General features: G+C 41.2%; 1 protein-coding gene across 1 annotated transcript in view; it reads left to right on the top strand.

Annotated features, from left to right (window-relative positions):
* The window catches only part of DGKQ (diacylglycerol kinase theta), an 89,070-nt gene that overhangs the window by 9,957 nt on the left and 54,063 nt on the right, over positions 1–25,050 (top strand). The window contains 2 exon segments of the mRNA XM_030237475.2: positions 14,268–14,347; positions 23,515–23,614. Coding sequence (XP_030093335.2) covers positions 14,268–14,347; positions 23,515–23,614 — 180 coding nt within the window.

Genomic DNA, 25,050 nt, shown 5'->3' with positions numbered 1-25,050 from the left:
CTGAGTGGAAAAGACTGTATTTATGTGAAATGCTGCCTGGCTCTCCTTGATCCAATCAACATCTTATGTGTGTTTTGGAGGGAATTCTCAGTTTCCCCCACTGCTAAGAGCGTAGAGCTAACTCACTGAGCTCCTGTGTGCATGGGATACACGTGGGGTTGACTCAGTGTGTCACTGGTGACATGCCCCCAGGTGCAGAACTGGTGTGTATTACAGCTGGCCTGTAGCCTGTAGTGTTGAGAATGTCTCCAAGTCTTTGGGTATTGTGAGAGTGTCCAGGCAACTGTGTCAATATCACATTGAAGCTTATGAAGTCCTACAACTTATGAAGTCCTGCTGTGCATTAAGTTCAGCTGAGATCCACCCTGTTTATTTCAGTGTAACTCAATTTCGTCTTTTTTGATGTTGGAGATGTGCTACTGTTATTTTCCTTTGTGTGTGAAGGCATTTTGGTGTAGCTATGTCTAGCGTAGCAGAAGTGTTAACAGGACTGTTTTTCATAGGAGATGTCTGTGTTGTTGTTGAGGAGGATGACACTGACGTGGGTGTGTGGATTTATTTGTGCTGTGCTGGGTAACGAGTGATAGTGGTGCAGGAGGCCACATATGTGAGGGCTGGAACCTTGCAATGTTCTTGCAGGCTGCCTAGGCATGATCACCTCATGAAGTCAGCAAGTCTAAGGGCAAGGTGCTGCAAATGGCTAGGGGCAATCTCAGACACAAGTACAGACCGGGAGAAAAAGTCATTTGACAGCAGCCCTGAGGTGAAGGACTTGAAGTTGTGATGGATGAAAAGCTGAACTTGAGCTGGCAATACCAGAATCAAGCACATCCTGGGCTTCATCCAAAGCAGTGTTGCCAGCAGGTCAAGGTAGGTGATTCTGTTCCTTTACTCTGCCCCTGTCAGACTCCACCTGGAACACCACATCCAGCTTGGGATCCTCAGCACAAGAAAGACATGGACCTCTTAAAATGTGTCCAGAGGAAGGTCATGAAGATGATTGGAAGGATGGAGTACCTCTGCAACAAAGACAGACTGAGAGCTGGGGTTGTTCAGCCTGGAGAACAGAAGGCTTTCAGTAGCTTCAGAGGAGGTTATAAAAAGGAGGAAGAGGGCCTTTATATGGGCAGATAGTGACAGGAAAAGAGATAATGATTTTAAACTGAAATAGAGCATCTTTACATTAGATATTAGGAAGAATTTCCTTGCCCATAGGCTGGAACATGTGGCCCAGAGAAACTGTGAATGCCTCATTCCTGAAGATATTCAAGGCCAGGTTCAATGGTCTGATGAGCAACCTGGTGTGGTGAAAGGCAAGATGAGTTGAAACTACATGATCTTCAAGGTCCCCTTCAGCAGTAACTATTCTGTGATTCTGTGATGAAGTTTTTGTTGCAAGGATGCTTGCAGTAAATGTCAAATTGTTTTAGGGCATTTTCCTTTAAATTGAGGGCTGGATCAGTCTTCCTTGTAATTTTTGTTGCGCTGTTCTGAAAGCTGTAGCTCTTTGTTTTGACCAGTAGCTGTAAGTCAGCTGGACAGTGCTGATAAACAATTGACAAAGTTTCTCTTTGTAAGGCATCACCCTGAAAACAGTGACTTGGCAAAGCTGTTGCCGACAGCAGCTGCAGGGAGGTAAGCATTTATGACACTGGTGTGCATGCCCTGCAGTAGGTGGTTCTGTGGTCCAGCTGGATCTTCCTTGTTCTTCTGGTTTTAACCATTTCATGTTTCTCTGCCCCTCCTGTCCGATGTCGTTTACACATGCTGCCAAGCTGGCCCATCTCTGCTCCAGCCACTGGGGTTCATTTGGTTGCATGGGCAATCTGCCCCAAAAGATATAAGAGGCACCAGCTTAGGACAGAACCAGGAGAAATTTCTGATTGCTGAATGGTCTTCAAGAGTCTTTTAGTGGTATCTGATACTTGATTTTCTTATTGCCATGGCATCTTGCTGAAACCATGAGTTGGTTGTTACTGGAGGACCTTCTTCTTTGAAGGTTGTTAGCCTTTCACTGCGTGTTCAGGGAGTGTGATGAGAGGTTTTTCTGTCAGCCTTCAAACCAGCTTGACTCTTTCTAGCTGTGTAAAGGCTGCAGTCTGGAAAACCTGGGGAAAAGCCACAACTGTGTTACATGGTCTTGCAGCTGGCTTGTGTGGGCAGCCTTCATCCTTCTGCCTGTACAAAATAGCTGCTTGAGTGCTTAAATGTTTGCCCTCAGACAGATTTCTGTGGTTCAGAGACAATTTCTTTTTGGGCTCCTGTCTTCAGCATCCCTGAAGACTGCTGATAGCCGTTGTGGTTGGGAGCCTGCTGGGAGAAGAGTCACAGCCAATGGTCTGTTGCTGTTACATTGCTGGTGGCAAAAACTGTGTCCCTCCAGGCTCCCTGTACAGCTTCACATTGTTAGTGGGAGGCCTCTTCCTCTGAAGGATCTCTTTTTTTTTTTTTTCTTTTTTTTTTTTTTCCTTTAGAATTGTCAGGAGATGAGTTGCTGAACTCTCTCCCCTGATGCTGTAGCCCTCTTGGAGATTTTTTGTTTTCCATCAGTGGACCAGCACCTTGTCCCATGGCACTGTCCTATCTTTGGCCTAATCTTCAAGAAAAGAGAAGGTCTTAGTGCTTTCTGAATGTGTATGCAAGTTTGAGACTAGCCATCTTTCATCTCCCTGAAGAAGACAACACTCTTGATATTGGGGACCTGTTCAGTAACTAAAACTGCATGTCTCTGAAATTCTGTGTTCACCCTCATTTCACTGGTGGTAAGTCTGATCCAGCTGTCTTTTAAGAGGAAAAAAAGTAAAGTCTATGCAGAGCTCACCTTTCTCATAAAATATCACAGAATAGCTTGGACTGGAAGTGCCCTTAAGGATTATCTAGCACAACACCCCGCTCCCACACATCCCACGCAATAAGCAGGGACATTCTCAACTAGATCAGGGACATTCTCAACTAGATTGCTGAAAGCCCTCTTCAACTTGACCTTGAATGTTCCCAGAGATGAGGTATCTACCAGCTCTCTGGACAAGCTGTGCCAGTGTTTTACCACCCCTATTGTCATGGTTTAAGAGGAAATGAAGTTTTTTGTGATGGTGTGGGCAAGCCAATCGGTGTTCAGATTTAATATTGGCACTGGTTTGTCCACTGAGGGCATGGATATGCCTCTGAGAACACAGGGGTTAAAAGCTGTGATCTCCCAGGGGAACTTCCTCTTGGAGTTCGGCTTGGGACTGAGCAGACCCTCAATCTTCCCTGCCCTGCCCGGCCCGAGCTGGGCGGAGGCGGGGGGGGAGAGGAGCCATGTGGCCAGAGGGAGGTAGGCCAGGCCTGGGCCGAAGGGTGGAGGAGAACATTGCAAGGGCTTTGGGCAGCCATCCTCCATTCCCCCCCCCCTGGAGAGAGGGAGAGAGAGACAGAGCCGGCACCTGTGATAGCGCGGCCGGCGTGAAGGAGAAGGGGGGGGTGCCCAGCAGGGCAGCCAGGCGTGGGAGTTCATGAAGCAAACCGGCAGAGCCTGGGACTTTTAACCCTTCTGGGGAGGATGGAAACCTTGCAAATGCTGATTCCTCCTGAAGTTGATGAGATTGAGAGGATGTTGAGAAGAATCCTAGGTGGGAGGAGATGATGGAGTGGCCTTTGGCTGGACTTTTCTTGTGTAGCCACAGCAGAACCACTGGTGTTTCTGTGACACAGAGACTGCATTCTAGGGGGAGGCGATGGCTCAGAGCCAGGAGAGTGCAGTGATGTGGAGGTGTATGAACAGAGACGACGGGTGAGGAGGGTGGTGGTGGTGCCCTCCGTCTTCGAAGAAGAGGAAGAGGAAGATGATCTCTGTTCAAGAGACCCCTCGGCCCCAGGGGGTGAAATTTGGGGGGGACAGGTGTCCCAAAAGGAGAGGGACTGTGCTCTTTTTGGAACTGGACAAAGTATCCTTAAAGGGAAAAACCCTAGAAGCAGCTCTGGTCCACATGCAGTGTGAGAGCACTGGACATGGAAGGAAGAAGTCACATGGAAGGAAGATGGCAAAATGTTCTCCGGGCAGTGCCACATGTGACATGAAAACACGAGAAGTTTTGACTGTTTCCTGGGGAAGTCTGTGGTGCAAGAGGGACTTCTCTCTTCTCGAGGAATTGATAACTGATTATCTAAAGGGTGGATTTGATGGTAATGGAATTGGAAATCTAGGTGGGGGAGGAGGAAGATATTTGGAAGGTTTTCATCTTGGGTTCTATGTGTTTTGTGTGTTTTTCTTAGTGTTTTCTTTTGTAGTTTTAGGTTAATAAAGTTTTTTTTTTCTTTCAACCTCAAGTTGGAGCCTGCTCTGCTCTGTCTCTGATCACATCTCACAGTGGGTGCCAGGGAAAGAGGTGATCTCGTGGGGGCACTGGCATTGCGCCAGGCTCAAACGATGACACCTATCATACCAAATTTCTTCCTTACACCCAGTTCAAATCTACCCTCTTCGAGTTTAAAAGTATTACGTCTTGTTCTATTGCGATGGGCCCTACTATCTTTCTTATATGCCCCATTTAAGTATTAAAAAGCAGCACTAAGGGTCTCCCTGGAGCCTTCACTTTCCAGGCTGAACAATCCCAAGCTTCTCAGCCTCTCACAGGAGAGGTGTTCCAGCCATTTGACATTTTCTGTGGCCCTTCTTTTAGACCTGTTCAAATGTAGCCATTCTTTCCTGTGCTCAGGCTCTCACAGAGCTGGATGCAGTGTTCCAGGCTGGGTCTCATGAGAGCAGAGTAGAAGTTAAGAATCACCTCCTTTCTCAGTTTCTTGTCCACCAACATTCCCAAGTTCTTCTCAGCAGCGCTGCTCTCTTTCTGTTCACAGCTCAGCCTGTATTCAGTTGGCCATACTGTACAGACTGGAAAGAGAGTGGACTGCAAGCATCCTACCTGGAGTGGATAGACCCCTCTTCTGTATATTGATATAGCTAGAAGGATGTCTTGATTTTCTGATGGCTGTGGACTTAGAAAAGCCTCTTGACCCAATGGAGATGGCTGCTTTTGATACTGTGGTATAACTTCTTTGTGCAGTTTTCTCCTTGAAATGCGAAGCCTTGGGGACTGAGCACACAGTGTAGGTGCCTTTGTCTCCAGCTGTTGGTGCTCTGGCTTTTCCTGCTTAGCAGGATCTGAGAAACCTGCTCTGGGTATTGTCAGGAGATGGGAGGATGGAGAGAGTTCTGTTTTGGCAGGTGAGGTTCCTTTAGTTCATTTGTCAGCACTCGTTTTACAGTACCAGGAGGACGGAGGAGCAAGATACCGTGTTGTAGGCTTCAGGGATGAGAGAGTGAGAAGTGCTTATGTAGCCCAGGTGCTTTGTGAGGTTACTACAATACAAGCAAACCTACTATAACCAAATGATTGACAGTTCAAGCGTATCATCATCTTATCTGTTTTCTTAATAAGTAGCTTGTCTTATTTTCACTTGTCTTGTAACTTTGTTATTTTCTACCAGCATATTTGAAATACAAATAAATAGGAATTCAGATGTGCTGCCTTGAAATTATAGAGGTCAGATGCTACAAAAACATTTCTTTGGAGTATCTGTACCTCTAAAGAAAAGGTTTTCTCATGCATATAATTCTGGGAATATAAAGTGCAAGGCAATTCACATTGTGTGGAGGCAAGCTACATTTTTATCAGACAGGGTATATACTGGCATCTCCATTTAAAGCAGAAGCATGTACGACTGGTTAGCTGACAAGACCAGAGAATCTCTGAGAGAGAGAAGAGCTGTCGAATGCAAGTGATCCATAATGATACTCAGCAGATCTCTGAAAAACCTTAACAAGGTTTTTATTTTTTTTGGATTTTCTGAAGAAGAGTATTTACAGTGTAGTGTCAAGCACACTGTAAGTAAAGCCTGAAGTTGCTCGCCACAGTGAGAAAGGAGGTTCTTTTTAATGCTTGACTTCTTAAAGATTTCAGAGATTTTTCTATTCCTCTCTCACCATTGTTTGAAATGTTTTGGGAAGACCAAAGTTTCTATGACAGCTTTCCTGGTGACATTTAGCAAGCATTGCACAACAGAATTCTAAGCTTAAACTAGGCTATGTTTTTGTCTGAGAGAGCACACCAATATTGCATACGGGTCTTTGCATGTTTCTGCTGAATTGGGAAATAAGCTGGTGAAGTCCATGTGCTGCATCCAGCATTCCTTTCAGTGAATAGTCACAGTATTCAGGCTGGCCTGTGGTCACAGTTCTAAATGAAAAGCTAAATGCGTCTATGTTGGCAAGCTGCTACAATGGAAAAGTAGCTCAAAGCTGTGTAACAAATGTAAAAGTTGAGTCCCACAAACTTCCAGTAAAATGAAATTGTTGCTTTTAAGTTACTCCTGAAAATAGTGACTGCTCCACCAGCTTGAGTGATCCTGTCTGGATAAGCAGTCTGGTGTTTTTGATATAATTTAAGAACACTGTGATAGAAAAAATAGAAGTATTTTTCTCCAGTCTGTGACTAATTACCCCGTGGGCATTTTCTGAAAGCTATTGTCTTTTAACTGTCAATGGATCTCTTCAGTGAACGCAAAGGCAGTCCTGATGAACAAAACAAGCCTGCTTGCACACCAAGGACAACTTCAGAAGGGAGTGATAAAACCCCTGGAGGAGAGAGGTGGATTAAACCTGTATTTTGGCTTCTGTTATGTCAGGCACATGCTATGGAAGAGCAGGCAGAGCAGAGGAAATAACCTACTTAGTTTTGACCAAAATAAAACTTTGTTTTGAAAGAGTTAGATTGACTTAGGCTGAATTGTCTTGGTGCTGATATGCCCTTCAAGTCCCACTGATTCATTGTTTGGAAAGTAGAGACTGTTATTGTTGCCTTGCATAACAGCTTTGAAGCTCTGGTTTACTCCCTGGCTTCACTAGATTTCTTGTTTGTTTTCCTCTGTCTGTCTGCAGGCAGTTGTCCTTCCTCCTTCCGTCCTCTAAGCATGCTGCAGTAGCTGTGCCTCCTGCAGTGGCCATCTTTGCCTTGGTGTGCATGGGACTCTTTTATTAACTAATTGGAGCAAGCTGATTCTTCCGTGTTCAGCACTACTGCACCCATCTTCCTTCCCCAAGCACTCGTCAACAGCTTCTTTGCATAAGCCAGTGCTGCAATTTCATGACCTACGCATCCTGGCAGAACCAAGGTGGAAGTTATGGCATCTCTGAGAATCATGACAAACAAATTGGGAATTTTGGGAGCCCTTTCAGGTTTTGGAGTTAAGCAGTTTGGTTTGCTGACCCACCAGAAAGCAGAGAACTCTACTGTGTTTCAGAGCAACCCTGGGGATATTGGCTGGACTGAACAACTATTTACATCTCCTTCCTTAATAAGAGGGACAGAAAAAGAACATCTTGTTTTCTCATATTCTAGCAGTGATTGACAGTGCTCTTAAAAAAAGCTTTTTCAGTTGCTGAGCACTATCTTGTTTTGTTTGAGGTTTTGTTTTTTCAGTGAGGGGAGGGGTGAGAATAACTACTGTAAAGGCTCTAGTGAATTCAAATACTTTCTCTTATTCTGGATTGTTGAATGCCTTATATGAGTTGGTGACTTATGGAACAAAGATTTGAAATAATTGCATCTGTTTAAGAGAAATATTTATATGGCTAGAAGTACTGATGACTGTCTGTTCAAAGCAGACAGTCATCAGTAATGTATGAACATTACCAGAAAACCTGGTAATGTTTTACCCTTAATTCATTATTTCATTTTGATAAAAACAAGATATATGCTACATGGTCAAATTTATAATCTGGTGTATTGAGGTGAAGTTAAAAATCTTTGACTTTGATAAATTGTTATGCTTTAGCAAACTGAAAGTATGGTGCTGATTTACAGCATGTGTGAATCTGACCCTAACTCTACAGACTGTGTAGTCAGATGTAGCTGTAGTGCACTCTTAACAGTAATGCCCTCTTTACTGGAGCTACTGAAAATGAAAATTACTGGAAGTATTGAAAAGAAATTTAGTGGTCTCTGCTGGAATGAATTACCCCTCTGGAGTAAATGGTAAGAGCCATTATTCTCTCTGTAGGTACCTGTTGCATTTAAAACATAGCCATGCTTACTGTGAAAGCACAAGGCTTGAAACTTCACTGCACATCCTTCTGCCCTCAGGAAACTGCTGCCAAACATCATTTGTTGCAGAGGTTGCTGCTCTGTTGCACCAGGCGAGTGGTAAGGTAAAAAATGCCTATGCTGTCACCTTTCCAAGAGGTCCATTGAATCCAAACAGTTTTCTGGGAAACAAAAACTAAATCCTGCTCTTGGTGCTTGTCACCCTGGAGTTTGCAGCCATGACACTGTTGGATTTTGGAGCCATCTGCTATCAGTGCAGGCTCTGGCCAAAGCTGCTACTACAAGGCACATGTCCTTTTGCCACCTGTGGGAAGCTAGACTTCTCGTGTACACCTTCTGGACTTCTTGTGTACCCTTTTGTGGCAATCAGAGCTTGGGCCAGTTGTGGCTTGCTGCAGTCTCATGACAGTTAAGTCTGGAAATGTGTCGTGGGGAGTGTTAAGAGGCATGGACCTGTCTTTTCAGAGAATTATCATTCTTTGATTGGTAGAAAACGTTGCTTCCTACAGCTGCTGGGGCTTGTTCAGATGAAAAAAGAAGGATGTGACTACAGATGAGTTTCATTTGATGTGTGAAATACAATAAAGGGCTGAAGGTTGTCATATGGAAAAGGAGAACAGAGATTCTTGGGATGTGGAATTTTACTTGTGAGTACAGAGACACACTTCAGAGTAGGAGTGAAGTTACACTTTAGATATGTGATGAGGACTTTGTCCATGTTTCTCCATCTGTTGCTTCAACTGTTTTTGTTTAAAATAACATTTTTAAGATTGTTTATTTAGATAGAGATAATCTATAACTCTTTTAGACACCTGTTGTTGAAAAAACCCAAATTGTTCAACATTTCATCTGATAGAAACTTCATTTTATTTAATCCTATAAAATTTTCGTATGCTTAGGAAGATATAAACAATATTCCCCTGGCCACCCAAGTCTAGTGCCAGAGCCAGCTGGTAACCATAACCACAGCCTTTTCTTAGCCTTGCTTTTCTGAGCATCTTAGTAGAAGACAGATATAAACAAAGATATTGTGCATGGAAGGCTCCCACTGGAACTGAAAGTTGGCATTCACAGTGTGTGAAATGCTAAAATAAAAACACGCTGACTGCGTGCGTGGGTCTGGGTGTCAGGTAAAAGCGATAGAGGGAAGCAATGAGCTCAGTCAAGGCTGCACATGGATTTGTGGCAGTGTGGGGGATTGTGCTACACAACTCTTCCATTAGCAGTCCACAACCTCCTCTACAAAGGCCAGTAGTGAGATGAGTGCTCGCGCTGACACCAGCTGCTGAGGATTACAGAAGTATATTTCAGTCTAATTTTATTGCTTGGGGTAGTTGAATGCAAAGTGGTGGGAGGAAAAGTTCTCTTACAAGCTGCTGAGTCTTAAGTCAGCTTTTACAGATAGGCAGGAAAGGATCTTCGAGTTGTAATGGTGCATCCAGGGAAATATGTGCCCCTTGTGTAATTGTCAAAGAAAGGCAACTTGAATGCTAGACGTTATTAGGAAAGTACTGGGCAGGAGTGGCAGAAAAGCCACCTCTGTGCCACAGCATAAAGTCAGCTTGCTGGTTCTGTCTGTGCAATGGCTGGGCTGCTGCTGAGTCTGTAGGTGTCTGATGCAGCATTAGATCTTGAACATGACGTTTTCCTTTCTCTATTTTATTTTAGTCCCCTTGTAATTCTTTCGTGTAATCTATGTACATTTATAGGACTTTTTGTAGAGGACTGTAGAGATTTTCCATTTATGTAATACTCCTACATATATCAAGCCATTCGTTCTAGTAAACTGTCCAAGGCAGGGACTTCTTCCAAGTCTTACATTTAACAAGATGCCTTAGAGAATTAGTGCACTTAATTTAGTTGTATTTATATTCACATTAATAAGCTGTGTATGTTCTTTAATGCATTGCACTTAAATTTTTCCAGAAATGAAAAATTTATTGTCAAAAAAAATTGAAAAAAATTATCATCCCTGTAGAACAATTTGATAATTCTACTTATAAAAATGTTTAGCAAATGCAAAGTTTGATTTCAGTGTTAAAAATAAAAGAAAAAATTAAATAAAAACCTAATATGCTAAAATACAAATAAATTTGTTTGAAAAACATGAGAACTGAATTATGGTGAGTATTTTCCCAAAGAGGGAACAAAACTAGTTTTTAACACCTTCTAGACTTTTCCTCAGGACTGAGTGGTCTTTTCAAAAGGGGGAGAAGTTTATGTGTTATATCTGATATTTCATGAGCAGTTCTCACCCAGAATTCTCACCATATTCATAGGACACCAATACATAGCTGGAGTCCATACAGGGCATCATTCACTGTTTGCTTTTTCCTAGCTTTGGATACTGCTTTGAAGTCTGTCTTGAGAAGAGAGAGAAAAATGCTTATGTGGAAAAAGTGTGACATACTGGAGGGTATAAATAGCCATCCTTCTAAGAAGTCTTACACAGCTCATGAGTTACAGTGATTCCCAGCTTTTATGTCCTGCCTTGCTGAGGAGGACTGGAGAGAGATGTTTTCTGTTTCTTTTCAAGTGTATGTTGGAAAGGTGCTGGCTGTATGTTCCGTGAGTTGCAGTATATACACATGGCCTTTATCTTTATTGAAACACCAAGTCAAACAGAATGTGGTAGGAAAAGTGGCCCAGGAGGTGATGGCTTATGGGCAGACCCTGCTGTAAAACCAGATCTTGCGCTCCATGTGATTCCCAATGGCCAGATGGCTTCCTTGCTGAGCATTGGTGAAACCTGATTTTTCACAAGAAGGAAGTAATTTATAATTGAATAGCAGAAAGGCCTCAAGGTAAACTTGTCAAATATGGCTGGTGCAGCATGCCTGATTAGATGCTCATAAAGCCCCCTAAACATTTAAGTAAATGTTTATACAGTGTTTGAAAGCTGCAATTGAATGGCTTTCTTTTGACTTGGCCCATGGATGTGTCTGCTTGTAGCTCATCACTGAGTTTGTGTGGATTAAGAAATCTTCATCCATTAAAAAGATCCACCTGTTCTCTTCCTTTAAGTGCTTTTTCCTCAAAATTTTGCATTTTATCTACTGAAACTTCACATACAGTGTCTTCTGGCTTGTTTTTCCTAATGAAAGGTCACCCTTTAAAACCCACAAAACCTCTCCTCGCTGTCAGAACTTAAGACTTAATTAAGCCTCTCTGGGACTATTGATATCAATGTAGAATTCTGCCAACTCCCCTCCCCACCTCACCCTCCCACCCAGTATTGTTAATGCTTCAGTTTGCTGCCATTTCGGGTTTATTTCTTTCTGTGTGGAATGTGCAAAATTAAAACAAATTGGTGACTTGTAGGAGTAATTTCACCCTCTGAAGAATGTGACAAATTGAGGAGGAGTTGTATGTGTAGCTCCTGAAAAGCGTGTGAAAATCTTTCACTGAGAATGTTACCTTCTATGTTTGGGCACTGCTTATCTCCTGCTGTTTGTCTCCTGATATTCCTTACTTTGATTATTTGCAAATGCTTCAATTTTCTGGCTGACATTTTAGGAAACTAATTATTTTCTGTGTTGTTTTCTTCTGTATGCAATTTAAACCTTTATACACCTACCTATTTTGCTCCTTGTCTGAAGCATTCATTCACTGTTTGGTTTTACTGAATCTCTGAAGTTGCTGACTTAGTATGCTTTTCTGTGTCATGAGATGTTTCCTTATCTGAACCATATATTACTGTCTTTATGCAGGACCATGGTTTGCTGGATTTGTCAGTGCAAAGAGAAAATTGTGGTACTGTGTACTGACTTGGGTTGTCTAAATAAGTAGAGAACACCTCAAGGTCCGTGGGAGGACCATCTCTTCCAGGAGCTGGTTGCCTGAATTCCCTGAGGTGTTTGGATAGGGCTCAGTTGACTTGTGCATTGAATTTGTGTGCACGTAAATCTAATAGCCACTTAAAGGGGGTGGTCTTGCAGATTTCAGATGCCTGCTGCATCTTGGAGATCAGAAAATTCCTGTGATCCATCTGCACCACCATGCTCTCTGCTTTCCTTTCTAGCCAATCTGCTTCTGATCTAGAAAAATGAGGGGAAACAATGTCATTTCACTGAATTTCATTAGTCACTGCTGATTCCTCTTTGACTAGCTCTTAAATCTTTATTAAATTCTTGACATCTGCCTGTTTATATTTGAAGCTTCATATACTGCTTTTCATGGGTCAGAGCCATGAGAACCTTTGTCATGACGCTTCTGCCTTCAGAGGGCATTTCCTCTCACCTAACCAGGTCAGATAAACTTTGGGCACCACTCTGAGACAGTGACATGGTCACCTGAACAAATAGCTAAGTGAGGCAGATGTCTTCAGGGTATGAGTGACAAATTTCAGACTGTAGGTGGTAATGGGCAGGTCATCTTTGACCCTTTTCTCCTGTAGCTTCTACAGACCTGCTCTCACCACAAGCCAGGTGACCTTCCTAAGAGCATCAGTAAAAATACTGCTGACACCTAAGGAAGGAGCAAGTTAATTATGTTTTCATTATATTACCACTATGTCCATGTTGAGAAAACATATGTCAGTGATGAGGATTCACCAGTTCTCTGTATGGACTCATACTTGTTTTCTGGAGCAGGAGATGCATCTTTCCTCTGCCTGGATAATGACTTTGTTTCCTTTGGTTTCCTCTGCACTTGTGGGCTGTTTGCTCCTCCCCACCATAGAGATCACCTCCAAATCTGTTAAGCAACTGCATTTGCAGCTGCAATAATCCACTTCATCATCCTTTCTTGGACTGTTTCCTTCTCTGATCTGCTGCCCTATTTGATTGGAAACAGCCATAAACCTTAGAGATGCGCATAACACTTCATGGCAACCAGGAGAAGATTTGGTTCTGCTCCTTCCCACTTTGTTTCATCAGTGCAGTAATCATTCCAGGTTCAACCATGGATGATGAATAACACATTTGAACACAGTAGTGACTTGCAGTGCTTCTTTTTCTGATTTGTAGATTAACGGAAAAAAAAAAAGTGCTTACTGCTCTTATTAAGATGGGTGCCAAGAGGAAAGGTGTCATCCTTTTTGTGCCACCAGAAGGAAAATTTACTTAGTGTAGGCTGGCAATAAGCTGTTTAGAAAAGTGGACCTGGATTTTAATGCTTCATTTGGCCTGGAAGGAGAAATATGCCATCATAAGTCAATGAGCTGGAGAAAGAGGAGGAGAGGAAATTGACTGCTTTTAGTGGCACTAGTGCATACCGCCAGTGGCAATGGTGGACTGCAGATGGGAGGTTTGAAGCTTTTGGGGTGTTGTCAGATACTTGGGAAACTTAGGAAGCAGTACACAGTGCTTAGGAAAAAAAGCAGGGAGGGGAAAACCCCCTGTGTACAGCATCAGTTGCTGCTGGCAAGTGATCTTCTGCCCTGGCACTGGGAGAGGTCTGAGCTTCCACTCAAGAGCGTGTCTGCACAAGGCTTCACGCTTGAACTGGTGCAAAGTAATTCTGAAAGAAAGAGGACTCTAAATCCATAGCTGCATGGCCTATTAGTTCCTAATTAATCAGAGGTGGTGGGGATGAAATAAAGAATCCCTTGTTTTCTTCACACAGCTTAATGTAACGCAAATTCATGGTAAGAAGCTGTGAAAAATATCCCCTCCATGAGAAATAATATTTTAAAACATTGTCATACTTGAAAGCATGCTTTGTGGAGCTTGGATGGAATTGTAAACCTTCATTACTCTTGACTTTCAAAGCTGCCTATAATTGGCAACCTTCATCTATACTCAGTTTGTAACAATACTTTGTTTTCTCACATTTATGTCACATATTAGCTTGTAGAATAATTCACTTGCAAACCTGTCCTTCTGCTTTGCCTACATCAAAGAGCTGTTTTGGACTGTTTAAACTTTTTTTGAAATTTAAGAACTCATTTTGATGCTCATGAAGAGAGAGAGTGTGGAGGGCATGACTTGCATTAGGCTTGTACTGTTCTGGGATAAGCTGTCCTTCCTTTTCCATTGCCAGCATCTTAGTAGCAAAACAACTTGGAGCTCATGCACTGCTCAGGATGTAACAGTTGTGTTTGTTCTCAAACCAAGGGGATAGCAAATGTGTTTAAAAAGATGTATTCCTAATTGTATTTGATCCATTTTTGGTTTTGTTTGATTGTGTTTCTTAAAGTCTTTTGGTAAAGGGTTGCTCATGGTTCTTATTTTATTTCCACAGTTTGCAATTTCATGTCTCATGAAAAGTGCCTCAAGAATGTCAAGATACCATGCTCATGTATTGCTCCCAGCCTTGTAAGGGTGAGTAAAGAGACACTGGCTTGTCTCCTTCTTAGGATAATACCACACATTTATCACTAATGAACATGGTGCTGTATTAGCAGTGGTTCTTTTCATATCATAATGCAAAAATTGTATTAGTCATCACTGAAGCTTTTATAGCTGCTCACAGGCAAAGCTACACTTCCTTTGAGAAGTCTACTATGAGCAACTGTAGATACTCTGTCTTTGAAGACCAGTTATTTGCATTCTTTAAATGTTACTAGATGTTCTTACTGTGTGTCATTACCTGGAAGTTTCACAATAAAGCACTTGCTTTCAGATGGCTTGTGACCTTCTCCCACAATACATCATGTGTAAGAGATTGATTCAAAGGGTGGGGAACATGAATTAACTTTACAGAATATAAGAGGATGCGACTAAGGTACTAAGAAGCTAAACTTAAGAAAAAACAAAGTGTGTTATCCACTTGGGAAAGGATGACAGAAGAGGAACAGAAGGGGAGAAGAACATGAAAAATTTTCTAGAGAAGTAGTAAAACGCTACAAATACCTTAAGGAAGCCACAGGCAAAAGTCAATTGAGACATGGCTGTAAAATCAGTCATATTATTACAGACCTTGCTGACTCAAAGCACATTTATGGGAGTCCATTGCGTAGACCTGTGAAGGGGAGCCGATTCCCTTCTTTGTGTTATAAAACATTTTTCCAGTTCCTTTTTGTTGTGGAGGCCTGTGTAGGGGCTGTGGAAGTTTGAAAACAATATGCAATTTGAGTTACAGGGATTGGATAAAGAGAAATTATCCATTTGTTTTTCTTCAATATGCTTTGTCTAGGTGATAAAGCTGCTAGGCTGTGCTAATGCAAAGCTTTGCTTTTTCTCTTTTTTGCTTTTCCTCTTTCCTTACATACCTTTCATCTTGAGAGGTGTCAAAAAGGTGTCTGATACATAGAAATTTGCCAGTGAAACAGCAAAAAATACTGCTGTAAGTCTTAGAACCCATGGTAAAGGGGCATGTAGGTAGTGAGAAGTGCTTTTACTAAGAATCAACATCTTCTGCTGTTTCAGTATGTTGGCAATCAGTCATTATAGCCAAAAGAACAGTGAATCAGATGATACAGGTAGCTACAAGGGCCTTTAGGGGGATGGCAAAAATACAACTGGAAAATAATAATTTAATTCAGAGTGTGGGCGTTGTAAACATTTATGACTGCTTCTTTTGTGGACTTACTCTAAATTTAATTCATTGTTCAAAATAGTGTGTGTTCCTTTGCTTTTATATGGTAAAAGTCCTCAATTTAAACTTACTAATGTTGCCATTTGCATCAGTTGTAGACGTCAGTGTAATTTTTTCTCTCTTGTCAGTCCCTGTAATCTCTCTGCCCCAGAATTTTTATCTTGTGATTTATCTGTAAACAATAAACACAAATTGTACTGCACAGCGAGGATAGTTATTTGAAACTGTTTGCAGTTCAGCATTGCTGTGTTTAGCTCAAAGAGTCTTCTGTGTTTTCTGTGTGAGCTGTAATGATTTTATTTTGAAAACTCTGGATTGTACTGTTCATTCTGGACAGTCATGTCCTCCTTGACGTGGTCATCCAAGTTGCATTAATCCTGATCAGCTGTAGAAGTGAAGGCTGCCATATGGAAGACGTCGTTTTGCATGCAGGCTCTGTCAAAGCAAATACCAGACTTGGCATTTGCGTAAAAAATATAACAGAGCGAAAAACAAATGACAGCCATTTATACAATTTGTGGAAAGTTTATTTTCTTAGTCTCTCCTTTCAGATTATTTATTTATTAAAAGATCTGACGTAGCAGGGAACACTGGTGGGATTTTTTTCTGATAATTCTTTCAGCTATGTCAATATTCAGTGTATTACAGAAACGAGGCTATTTTTCACTTGCCTGGATTTCATCTAGAGAAGATGGCAATTGTTAAAGCTCATCAGAATGTGTGTCATTTGATACTAAGTCAACCCATCAGAGAATAATTTTTCAGCAGATGTTTGATGGAAACTTTTATTCCTGACAGTAGGGTTTCCTTCCCAGGGTCAAGTAAAGGCCCACAGAGTCACGAGCATGCCACAACTGCATCCAGCCAGATCATTCTTAAGGCTGACCTATGATTTTTTTTCTCTATTGTAAATCATTATCACCTGTATTTAGTATTCCAGAGTGGATCCAGGTCATGATGTTTCTAAACAAGCCTTCATGGGTTAGTCTTCTGAAAAGTTTGCTGGGCATATGATTTGTTCCAATGGCGAGGTCTCAGCAACTTTTTCAAATTCAAACTCTCTCTTTCCTATATTCCCATAAGTATTTACCTACTTTGCAGTATACGATAAAAAAAAAAGGGGGGGGGGGAAGAAAGAGAGGACGAAAAATAATCCACACTGAAACACCAACACAAAACAAAATAACAGTAAAAACAAAACATTTTTGGGGGTGAAATGTGAAGTTTTGTTTTCCCCTGCCAGGTTGGAATTGAAGCTGTATTACAGCTTCTTAGAAGTGTGTGTGTATTTTCTATGTAACTGTTCTTGGAAAACAAATTGAAACGAAACCACATGAAGAATGGTTTAGTCATGTTCAGCATTTGCTATGCTTATTTTTCCTTGTTGGTGTGTTGTTGTGTTGCTGTAATGGTTTCTCAACATTTCCATTTTAAGAAGGTTTTGAAGTCTGCTCACGAGACTTTGTTGTGTGCTGTTATTCTTAAAGCCAGGTTGTCTAGGATGGAAAAACGCTAGTCTAGGTTATCAGCTTCTGAATCTTTGTGTGCTAAAAATAAAACTTTCCTTTGTAAGGAAAGCTGCTGCATTCATGGGCTGGGGTGAGGAATGGGAAGGCTGTGGTGCTTGCAGGGGTCTCTGCTCTTGTAATTGTGTGCTGACCTGAGTTTCTCCCTCTGGATGCTGGGTTCAGCTGTGTGCAGCATGGTTATTCAGGTCAGCAACAATGGCCTGAAAGTAGAAGATTTTTCTGGGGGGCCCATAGCAATGGGGTGAGGGGTAATGGTAAACTAAAAGGGAATGCATTCTGACTAGATTTAAGGAAAACATTTTTACAGTAAGGATGGTGAAATACTGTCACATGTTGCTCAGAGAGGTGGTAGATGCCCCATCCCTGGATGTCTTCAAGACCAGGTTGGACAGGGCTCTGAGCAACCTGATCTAGTTGAAGGTGTCCCTGCTGACTGCATGGAAATTTGGACTAGGTGACCTTTAAAGGTTTCCTTCCAACTCAAGCTGTTCTGTGACTGTGGTTTTACCTGGGCCCTTGATGGGTAGCCGCCTTCTGTCAAGAGGGTCTCTCTCCAGCACTTGACCCCTGCTTGTGTTGCTTCAGCAAGGCAGTTGCTTGGAGACAGTCACATGGCATGATTTAGAATCCAAATGAGGGTTAAAACTGCTTGCTGGCAATCTTAGCACTGCACCAAGGTTTTTTCCCTTTTCTCCCTGAAGGGGAGCCTCAGAGCTTAAGGGAAGGAAGGGCTAGCTTCTCCTAGTTTGTAAACTCAGGAGAGTTTATTATGCACTCTTGAAACTTGATTTGAACTCCCAGATGAGCTCTGCAGCTGTATCAGTGACTCTTCAGTTTCAGAAGCATTATGGGATGGCGCTGAGTTTGTTTTAATTCTTAATCTTTGTCTTGATAAGAGGACATGGACATTGATTTCCTCTGTAGCAGTAAAAGCAAGGAGTGACTTTTGCATGTTATTTTTCCTTTACAGTGCAAAAAATACTAGGCCAAGCAACTCTTAAGTGCAATGGAAAGCTTTTACACAAGTCTTGCTTTTGAGTAGAAGTATCATATCATTCTGGTTTGAAATAGCATGGGATTCATTCTCCATTGCAAAGGGTCCTTGAGACCTTGGAGTGTATAAGGCCAAATGTCCTGTCACAGACATCTGCAGGATGAAGAAAAATAATCCTGGATATAGTGAGATAGCATATAGATGTGTGCATCATTCCCTTGCATTAGCCTCAATTTAAATTTTGATAATTAAGTATTTGATTTTGTCTCTCTGTCCTATTATGTGTTGAGACACCATTTAACTTTGTATTCTTACCTCATTTCAGAGCTAACATATGGAATGCATGCTTACATTGCCTTTAAACACCAACCAATAAATCAAGTGCTCAGAGCAAGAATGTCAGTATGAGCACAAGTGAAGCATAGTTGATAGGCATTGTCCCTGAAATGCCAAAGCAATAGAGGACATTCCAGAGCACAGAGTGTATTCAAGATGCAGAAATATTTTGCTACTAAATAAGAGGTTTCAAACAAATCCAAGTGCTATTTTTGATTACTGAGTAATAAGGAAGTAATTGAAAAGATGTCAATAAGGGCAAAAGCTGAATCACAAAGTTGTTCTCTTCTCTCAGAGAGGGTATAGTCTAGGCCTGGACAGAACAGTCATGGGGTGGAGTGAGGTGTGTTCACCATATCTGCCTTCCTAGAGCAAAGGTTTACAGTGTTGGAGTGAACCTTAGAAACTTTAGATAAGGAAGTGCTTCTACACTTAAACATCAGTACATGTTTTTGTTTCAGAAACACCATTTTAATTTTTATCAGGAAATTTTTTTTGGCCTTTGTTGAGAGCAGTGGATGAGAATGACTCCGTGTGACTGCCCTCATGAGTGTCTGATGAAGATGATTGCTTCCAAGCTGCTTGTGCTTTTCCTTAAAATGCAACAGTGTTTTTGGACTGCAAGCTGGTGATCTTAAGTTAAATTCCTTTTACTCAACCCTTGGAGGCTGTTGTTGAGAGTTTTAGAATCCTTCTTTCTGTTTACCCTTTCCTTCTTGGAAGCTGTTCAGCCCCACACTACCTTAGGTCCTGCCACCCTGGTTTCTTAATCTCTCTGGTATTTTTTACAAAGTCATGCCAAGTGCAAGTCACCGTGATGTGATGGAGAATAAGATGTATTGGCAAAATAATATCTAGACATAGGCCTACAAAAAGTTTTTAGTAGGTAGTTCCTTTTTAAGACTGCCTAAGACAGCAGCTGCCACACTGGCATTTGATATATCTGTATTTCTCTCATTGCCCTTTGTGCCTGGAAGTCTTTGCCTCATGGTTCAAGATGAAGCTTTCTTCTGCCTGAGCTGGGAGAAAAGAAGCTGCTGCAGGGGGGAAAACGGACTTTCCTGGAGCTGTATTTTCTCCCCAGCTGCTGAGGCATCCTGAAGCCTGGCCTGGCTTTATACAGAAATCAGAGGGTCTGGAGGGTAGCTGGGCCACTCTGTACGAAGTGACCCCACCTTAGTGGAAGAGTACTTGAATTCATGACATGCTGTTGGTCACATGCTTGATGTCCTGTGACATTTCAGGATGAGGAACAATTTTAAAAGGCGCTATCAAAAGAAAGCAATTTTATCCTTTGTTTTTTTTTTCCAAAGTGTGTATTTTAAAAGCAGTTTTTTCCTGTTTTTTTTTTGTTAATGCAGAACTGCTGTGCACATGCACAGATTGCACTGAAGGGGTTAGAATCTTAGGTTTCTGTAGGATCAAATTTTATTACAGGCTGATAGGAACATTTGCAGATATGTATTACATTCTCTAATGCTTTGCATTCCTTAACAGATGGCAGGAAATAGAACAGGAACTAGGAGTATCTTGTCCCTGAGTGCAGAGTCAATCTGGAGATCATACTGGAGTGTTACCATTATACTTTCTGTTGATATGCGTCTGATAAATATTGTAAGGGCACTTAGATGTCATTTAATGTTATTACTAGAAGAAATTTTCTGTGTTTTTCTGTGGAAATCGATTTTTGTGGTTTTCATAAGGTAATTTAAGTAGATGGAATGGAAAAGCAGTTTTAAACTCTCATGAATTATTAACATTTTCTCTGTAGGCCACCTTATGCGTCTGTACTTGCTGTACTTATGGAGGTGGATTATAACTAGGTAACAACATGTAATGTTCTGTATTCTTTCATGGTGTCTTACTGGCTTTTCTAGTCTGAGTTTCAAATATTTTATATATATTAAGTACTTGGAAATTGTTCAGCAACCAAAATGCATTGGGAGGTTGGGAGAAACATTATGTAATTGATGCATTTGTTATGTTGTACTGACTCTTTTACCTTTTCTTTGTTTCCATCTTACTCCCATCCCATTTTCCATCAAGCTCTACATTGCTTTTATACCTGTCATCTTCCAAAGCATGTTGGAAAGCTACTCATGATAAACAAAGTTTCTTTGGCATGACTTGTAAGAAAGAAATTAAAGAAACTTTTTTCCACTTTCTTTTCCCCTTCTTCACCCTGCCTTAACATTTCAATCAGCAAGTTGTTCCCTTTTGTGTGACAGTGACTTGAGTCTTCAGACAATTGTCACCATGGTCTGAATGGCTGAAGAATTTAGGCTTGGTCTCCTTACCTTGAATGTTCTAGATAGGTACAGTCAGACCCTGAATAAGTTTGCCTTCTGCCAAAGTTCCTTTCTCACAATTTTTCCCAAAATAAACACTGTTTTTCACCTGTTCTTTATTTTAGTAAGACCTCTCTGTGACAATACTGAACAGCCTGAATTTCTAAGCTAAGCTTAAGATAAAATAGCCAGACTCATGGCCAGAAAAAGAGTCCCCTGTGTTTCAAACCTGCATTGTTGAGGGGCTTGGATGCTCATGCTGGGTGTCCAGAGCAGTTTGTTCACACTTCAGAGCTAAGGGAGATCTCCCCTGTGTCTGATTTCAGGGGGAATTCTTCTCCCTTGGGTGGCTGCATGGTGCTTGAGGCTGTGGCAGGGGCAGGGCACTTAAAGATGACAGCTGGAACCTGAAGACAGGTTGGGATGTGCAGAAAAGCCTGCCTGAAGAAAACCCACCAAGGCTTTTCTGTACTCCTCGCAGTTGCAGTGTCTGGGTCAGGTTGTGCTCGCATAGCCATTCCTTACCAACTTCCTGCACATGAATGCATTGTGTAGGATGACATTTGTGCAAGTGGCCTTCTCCCAGCAAGCTTTTTTTCCTTTGGAGCAGCTAGAGTGAGCTGCAGCTCTGTCAATTTACCTCCACAATTACTGAGCTCAGGTAACTTGCATGTCACTGTCCAGAGAGATTCGTTTATTCCTTCTCTTGAAGAAGTAGCAGGGTGGGCAGGGATTATGGACCTTAAACTTAATCTGGGATAGTTTGATTAAAGCTTCTTAGGCTTTCTAGGATAATTTACCCCACCAAGGATACATATTCTTTTTGTAAACATACATTGTGTGGCTTGAATATTCTGATTTAAAAAAAAATATGTAAGCCAGCTATGAACTTTATGTCAGAGATGGAGGGCTGCAGAGAATGAAATTTCAGTTTGGGATGGAAGGAGTAGGGTATGGACCCAAAAAGAATGGTTTGTTTGTATTTTTTAACTCCCAACTTGTACATCAAGTTAAAACTTGGTGCTTTCAGAGGCAATGCTGTTGTATATCCTATTGGAGATACGGATATGGAGTCTTTTTTGTAGGCTGGCTGTCTGCCCAGTTTGGTGGGGAGCATGAGATCTGAATGGGCAGTTTCCTTGTCAGTCAGGGACCAAGGATTCCTCATGGTCTGCTAGGGCAATGAGCTGGTGACTCTGTTCCACTGGTCAGCTGCTGTGCACTATTCTGTTAATGTTTAGTAATGCAAATTTCATTCCTGTCTTTGTCCTCTTTTATCTCCCAAAGCTTAATTCTGAGGAGCACTGAAGAGCCACATGCTTTGCAGTTTGGGGGTTACTGATTTTTCTTGATTAAACTTCCGGCATTGTTCTTTTCTCCTCGTGTTGCATCTGGCAAAACTTTATCTCACTTCTTTCATTGTTCATGCTTGAATTACAGGATTGTTTGATGTAACTGTTCCCATACTTTCTGGGACAGAAAATTCTTGTGGTAATTCGATGCTTATAACTGGAAGCAACTCCTTGGGTCATCAAATTCTGTATTCACAGTAGGTGTCAGATTTGCTGCTAGCAGTTCTCAGGAAAACCTCAATATAGAAGGAGAAAATTTCAAATCCTGATGAATAATTGAAGGATGTTTTAGCAGTATATCTGAGAGGAAAAGCTGCTATCTGTGACTACATGTATCTGAAGTCTTTCTTTCCAAAGTTTTACTGCGAATGATTAATTTCATTTGAGACCTAAATAATAATTTGTCAGCTTTTACCAGAAATACAACCACAAGGTAAACTTGATGTGTAAAACTTCATTGTAGCAAGAAGGGCATGTGAAATGCATAATAGTAAATACCTAAATCACAGCAAAATTTTGTGGAACTCATTTGGATCCCAGGACTTTAAAAATGCAGTTTTGTTCTTTCCTTCTAATGTGAATGTCACTTTAGCAGAGCTGTGCATCTTGTAGGAAGAGTAGTCTCCAGAAAAGGTATGAAGCTTAAGTTTCTTCTTCTTTACTTTGCTTCATCTGTTGTTCCTTTGGTACTATCACTTCCCATCTTCATTATTAATCAAGAATTAATAATTAATAAAATCAATTAAGCAAGAAAAAAACAATTTAAGGTAAGTGAATAATAAGAAACACATTTGCCGAAACTGTTGGTAGAGCCATTTTCTCTTGCAAGGGAAAATCGTAGTCTATAATTTTCAACCTACAGTCAAGAGGAAATTCAGTCTGGATGTACTTCAGAAGCTGGATACGTTCAGGCTTTGAAGCTTTGGATAAGGCAGGGGGAGACCAGCCAATCCCTTTGGTCAACCAGTGGCTGGGCTGTATTCGGAGAGGGAGTGAAAGGCCTATGGAGAGCCCTGAACTGTGGCAGCACTGAGATATTAAAAGTTGTCTTGTGCATGTCTTTAGGGTATTTTGTTCACCTGTGTGGTAATTACTCTTTAATGGTCCTTGATTCAATTAAGAATGCTTAGAAGAACAGCTGCGATTACAGGTATATCCCAAAGGAAGCCTTTGGATTCATGTTGTTGTGAATCATCAAAAAGCCAATCAGCTTAAAAATGTAGACAAAACATATTAATTCCCAAGAATTAAAAAATTACTTTTAAGTATTTAACATGTATTTCTAAGTATGATTATTTTTTAAAGGAAGTTTCTGTCTCTTTATTTTTGTGCTTAGTGAAGTTGCCGTTGTATATACTGCCCTGTTGTTGCAAGATAAAGCAGCTTCTGTGAATTTTAACTGACACTTTGGAAGTTGAAATTGATGATGTCTTATGCATTCTTTGCTGGCAGGTTCCAGTTGCGCACTGTTTTGGACCTCCAGGACTTTACAAAAGAAAGTTTTGCGCTGTGTGCAGGAAGTCCCTGGAGTCACCTGCCTTTCGATGTGAAGGTAACTCAAACCCTACTTGTACAGCCATCTGTGTGCCACCCAGTAAACTACAGTCTCCTTACACTGCATACCTCGAGTGCTTGAGAAATTTTTTGTTTGTTTACTATCCATTCATTGGTCGTGGGAAGGTGTGCTCCAAACTAAGGAATAATAAATCAACCACCTTCCATAAACTGCAAATTTTGTCAAACCTGTACGCTTTTTTCATCTTTCCGCCAATTTGAACAAGCCTGTGGAGGTGTGCAATGAATCTCTGCCTGAGATGGGCAAAGAATGAGGAGCTAATATGGTGAAAGACTTGTCCTGTTGCAGTAATTTATTTCTGTTTCCACTGGAAACTTTTGATACTGAGAATCATCGCGTATTCGTATTTCTAGAAAAGAATGTAGAATTTCCTGTGTTACTAGTCTCAGATATCTGTTACTTGTAATGAGGATGAGGTACCTTCAATGGAAAGATATTTGAAAATATTATTTGTCAAAATAGTACTGCTCTGAACGTTCTGACATGGATTCCCTGAAAAAACAGTAATTAAAGAAATCACCCAAATACCAGATTTTTTATTCTAAATACATGTTGGCATGAGTACATGACTGATGATTTTGATGTAGGACAGCTCTTCAATTCTCCCTTGTCTTAAATGTCTGTTAGTTGTTCAGCTGAGTTGTGAGGTTAAATAGAATTTACTGTTTAATAGGAATATTACCTCTGAACTGTTTAAAAAAAGCTTAATGAATGAAAAATCAATTCTTCAGGGAGTTGAGTTGCTTCCAAAATCACTGTTTTGCTAAAGATCATGTCTTATTTAATATGATTTTTCTATGTGTATATGTAGGGGAAGCAATCCTCTTTGATCACGGCATTTAGACTTAGAATGGCACAGTATTTCTGTTTCTGCTTTTGTCTGTTGAGTTGCATAATGGAGCCAAACTGTTCTTCTGACTACTGGGAATATGTCACATAGTATAGTCACCATGTGACCAGGGTGGTTTGGTAGGATGTTCTGTGAGCTACAGATAGCACAGGGAATTTTCTAGTGATCTTAGTAAGACTCAGAACTTGTGTGCCATAAGATAAACATAGAAATTTGAAAAGAAAGTAGTTGTCACTAGTTATACCCTCTTAACTATTGCAAATAGCTTTAGTTTAGTGATCCAATTTAGTTAAAGCTTTCTAAACTTTGCTTTCACGTTCTTACTCTATTAATTCTACTGCATTCTCATTGTATCCATTTGTTGTGGTTTGCCCCAAACAGCTGCCAAGCACCACACACAGCCACTCACTGCCTGCCCCACCAGTGGGATCATGGAGAGAATTGGAAGACAGTATGATATGGAAAGCAAAACCCACACACACAAGCTGAGAAAAATCAAGAAGTCATTCCCAGCTTCCCATGGGCGGGCAGGTGTTTTGCATCTCCAGGACAGCAGGGCCCC

Source organism: Serinus canaria, chromosome Z (assembly GCF_022539315.1).
Source record: "Serinus canaria isolate serCan28SL12 chromosome Z, serCan2020, whole genome shotgun sequence".
In the NCBI taxonomy this organism is placed as follows: Eukaryota; Metazoa; Chordata; class Aves; order Passeriformes; family Fringillidae; genus Serinus; species Serinus canaria.
Note: the sequence above shows the minus strand (reverse complement) of the source record. Positions and strands in the feature narration are given on the sequence as shown.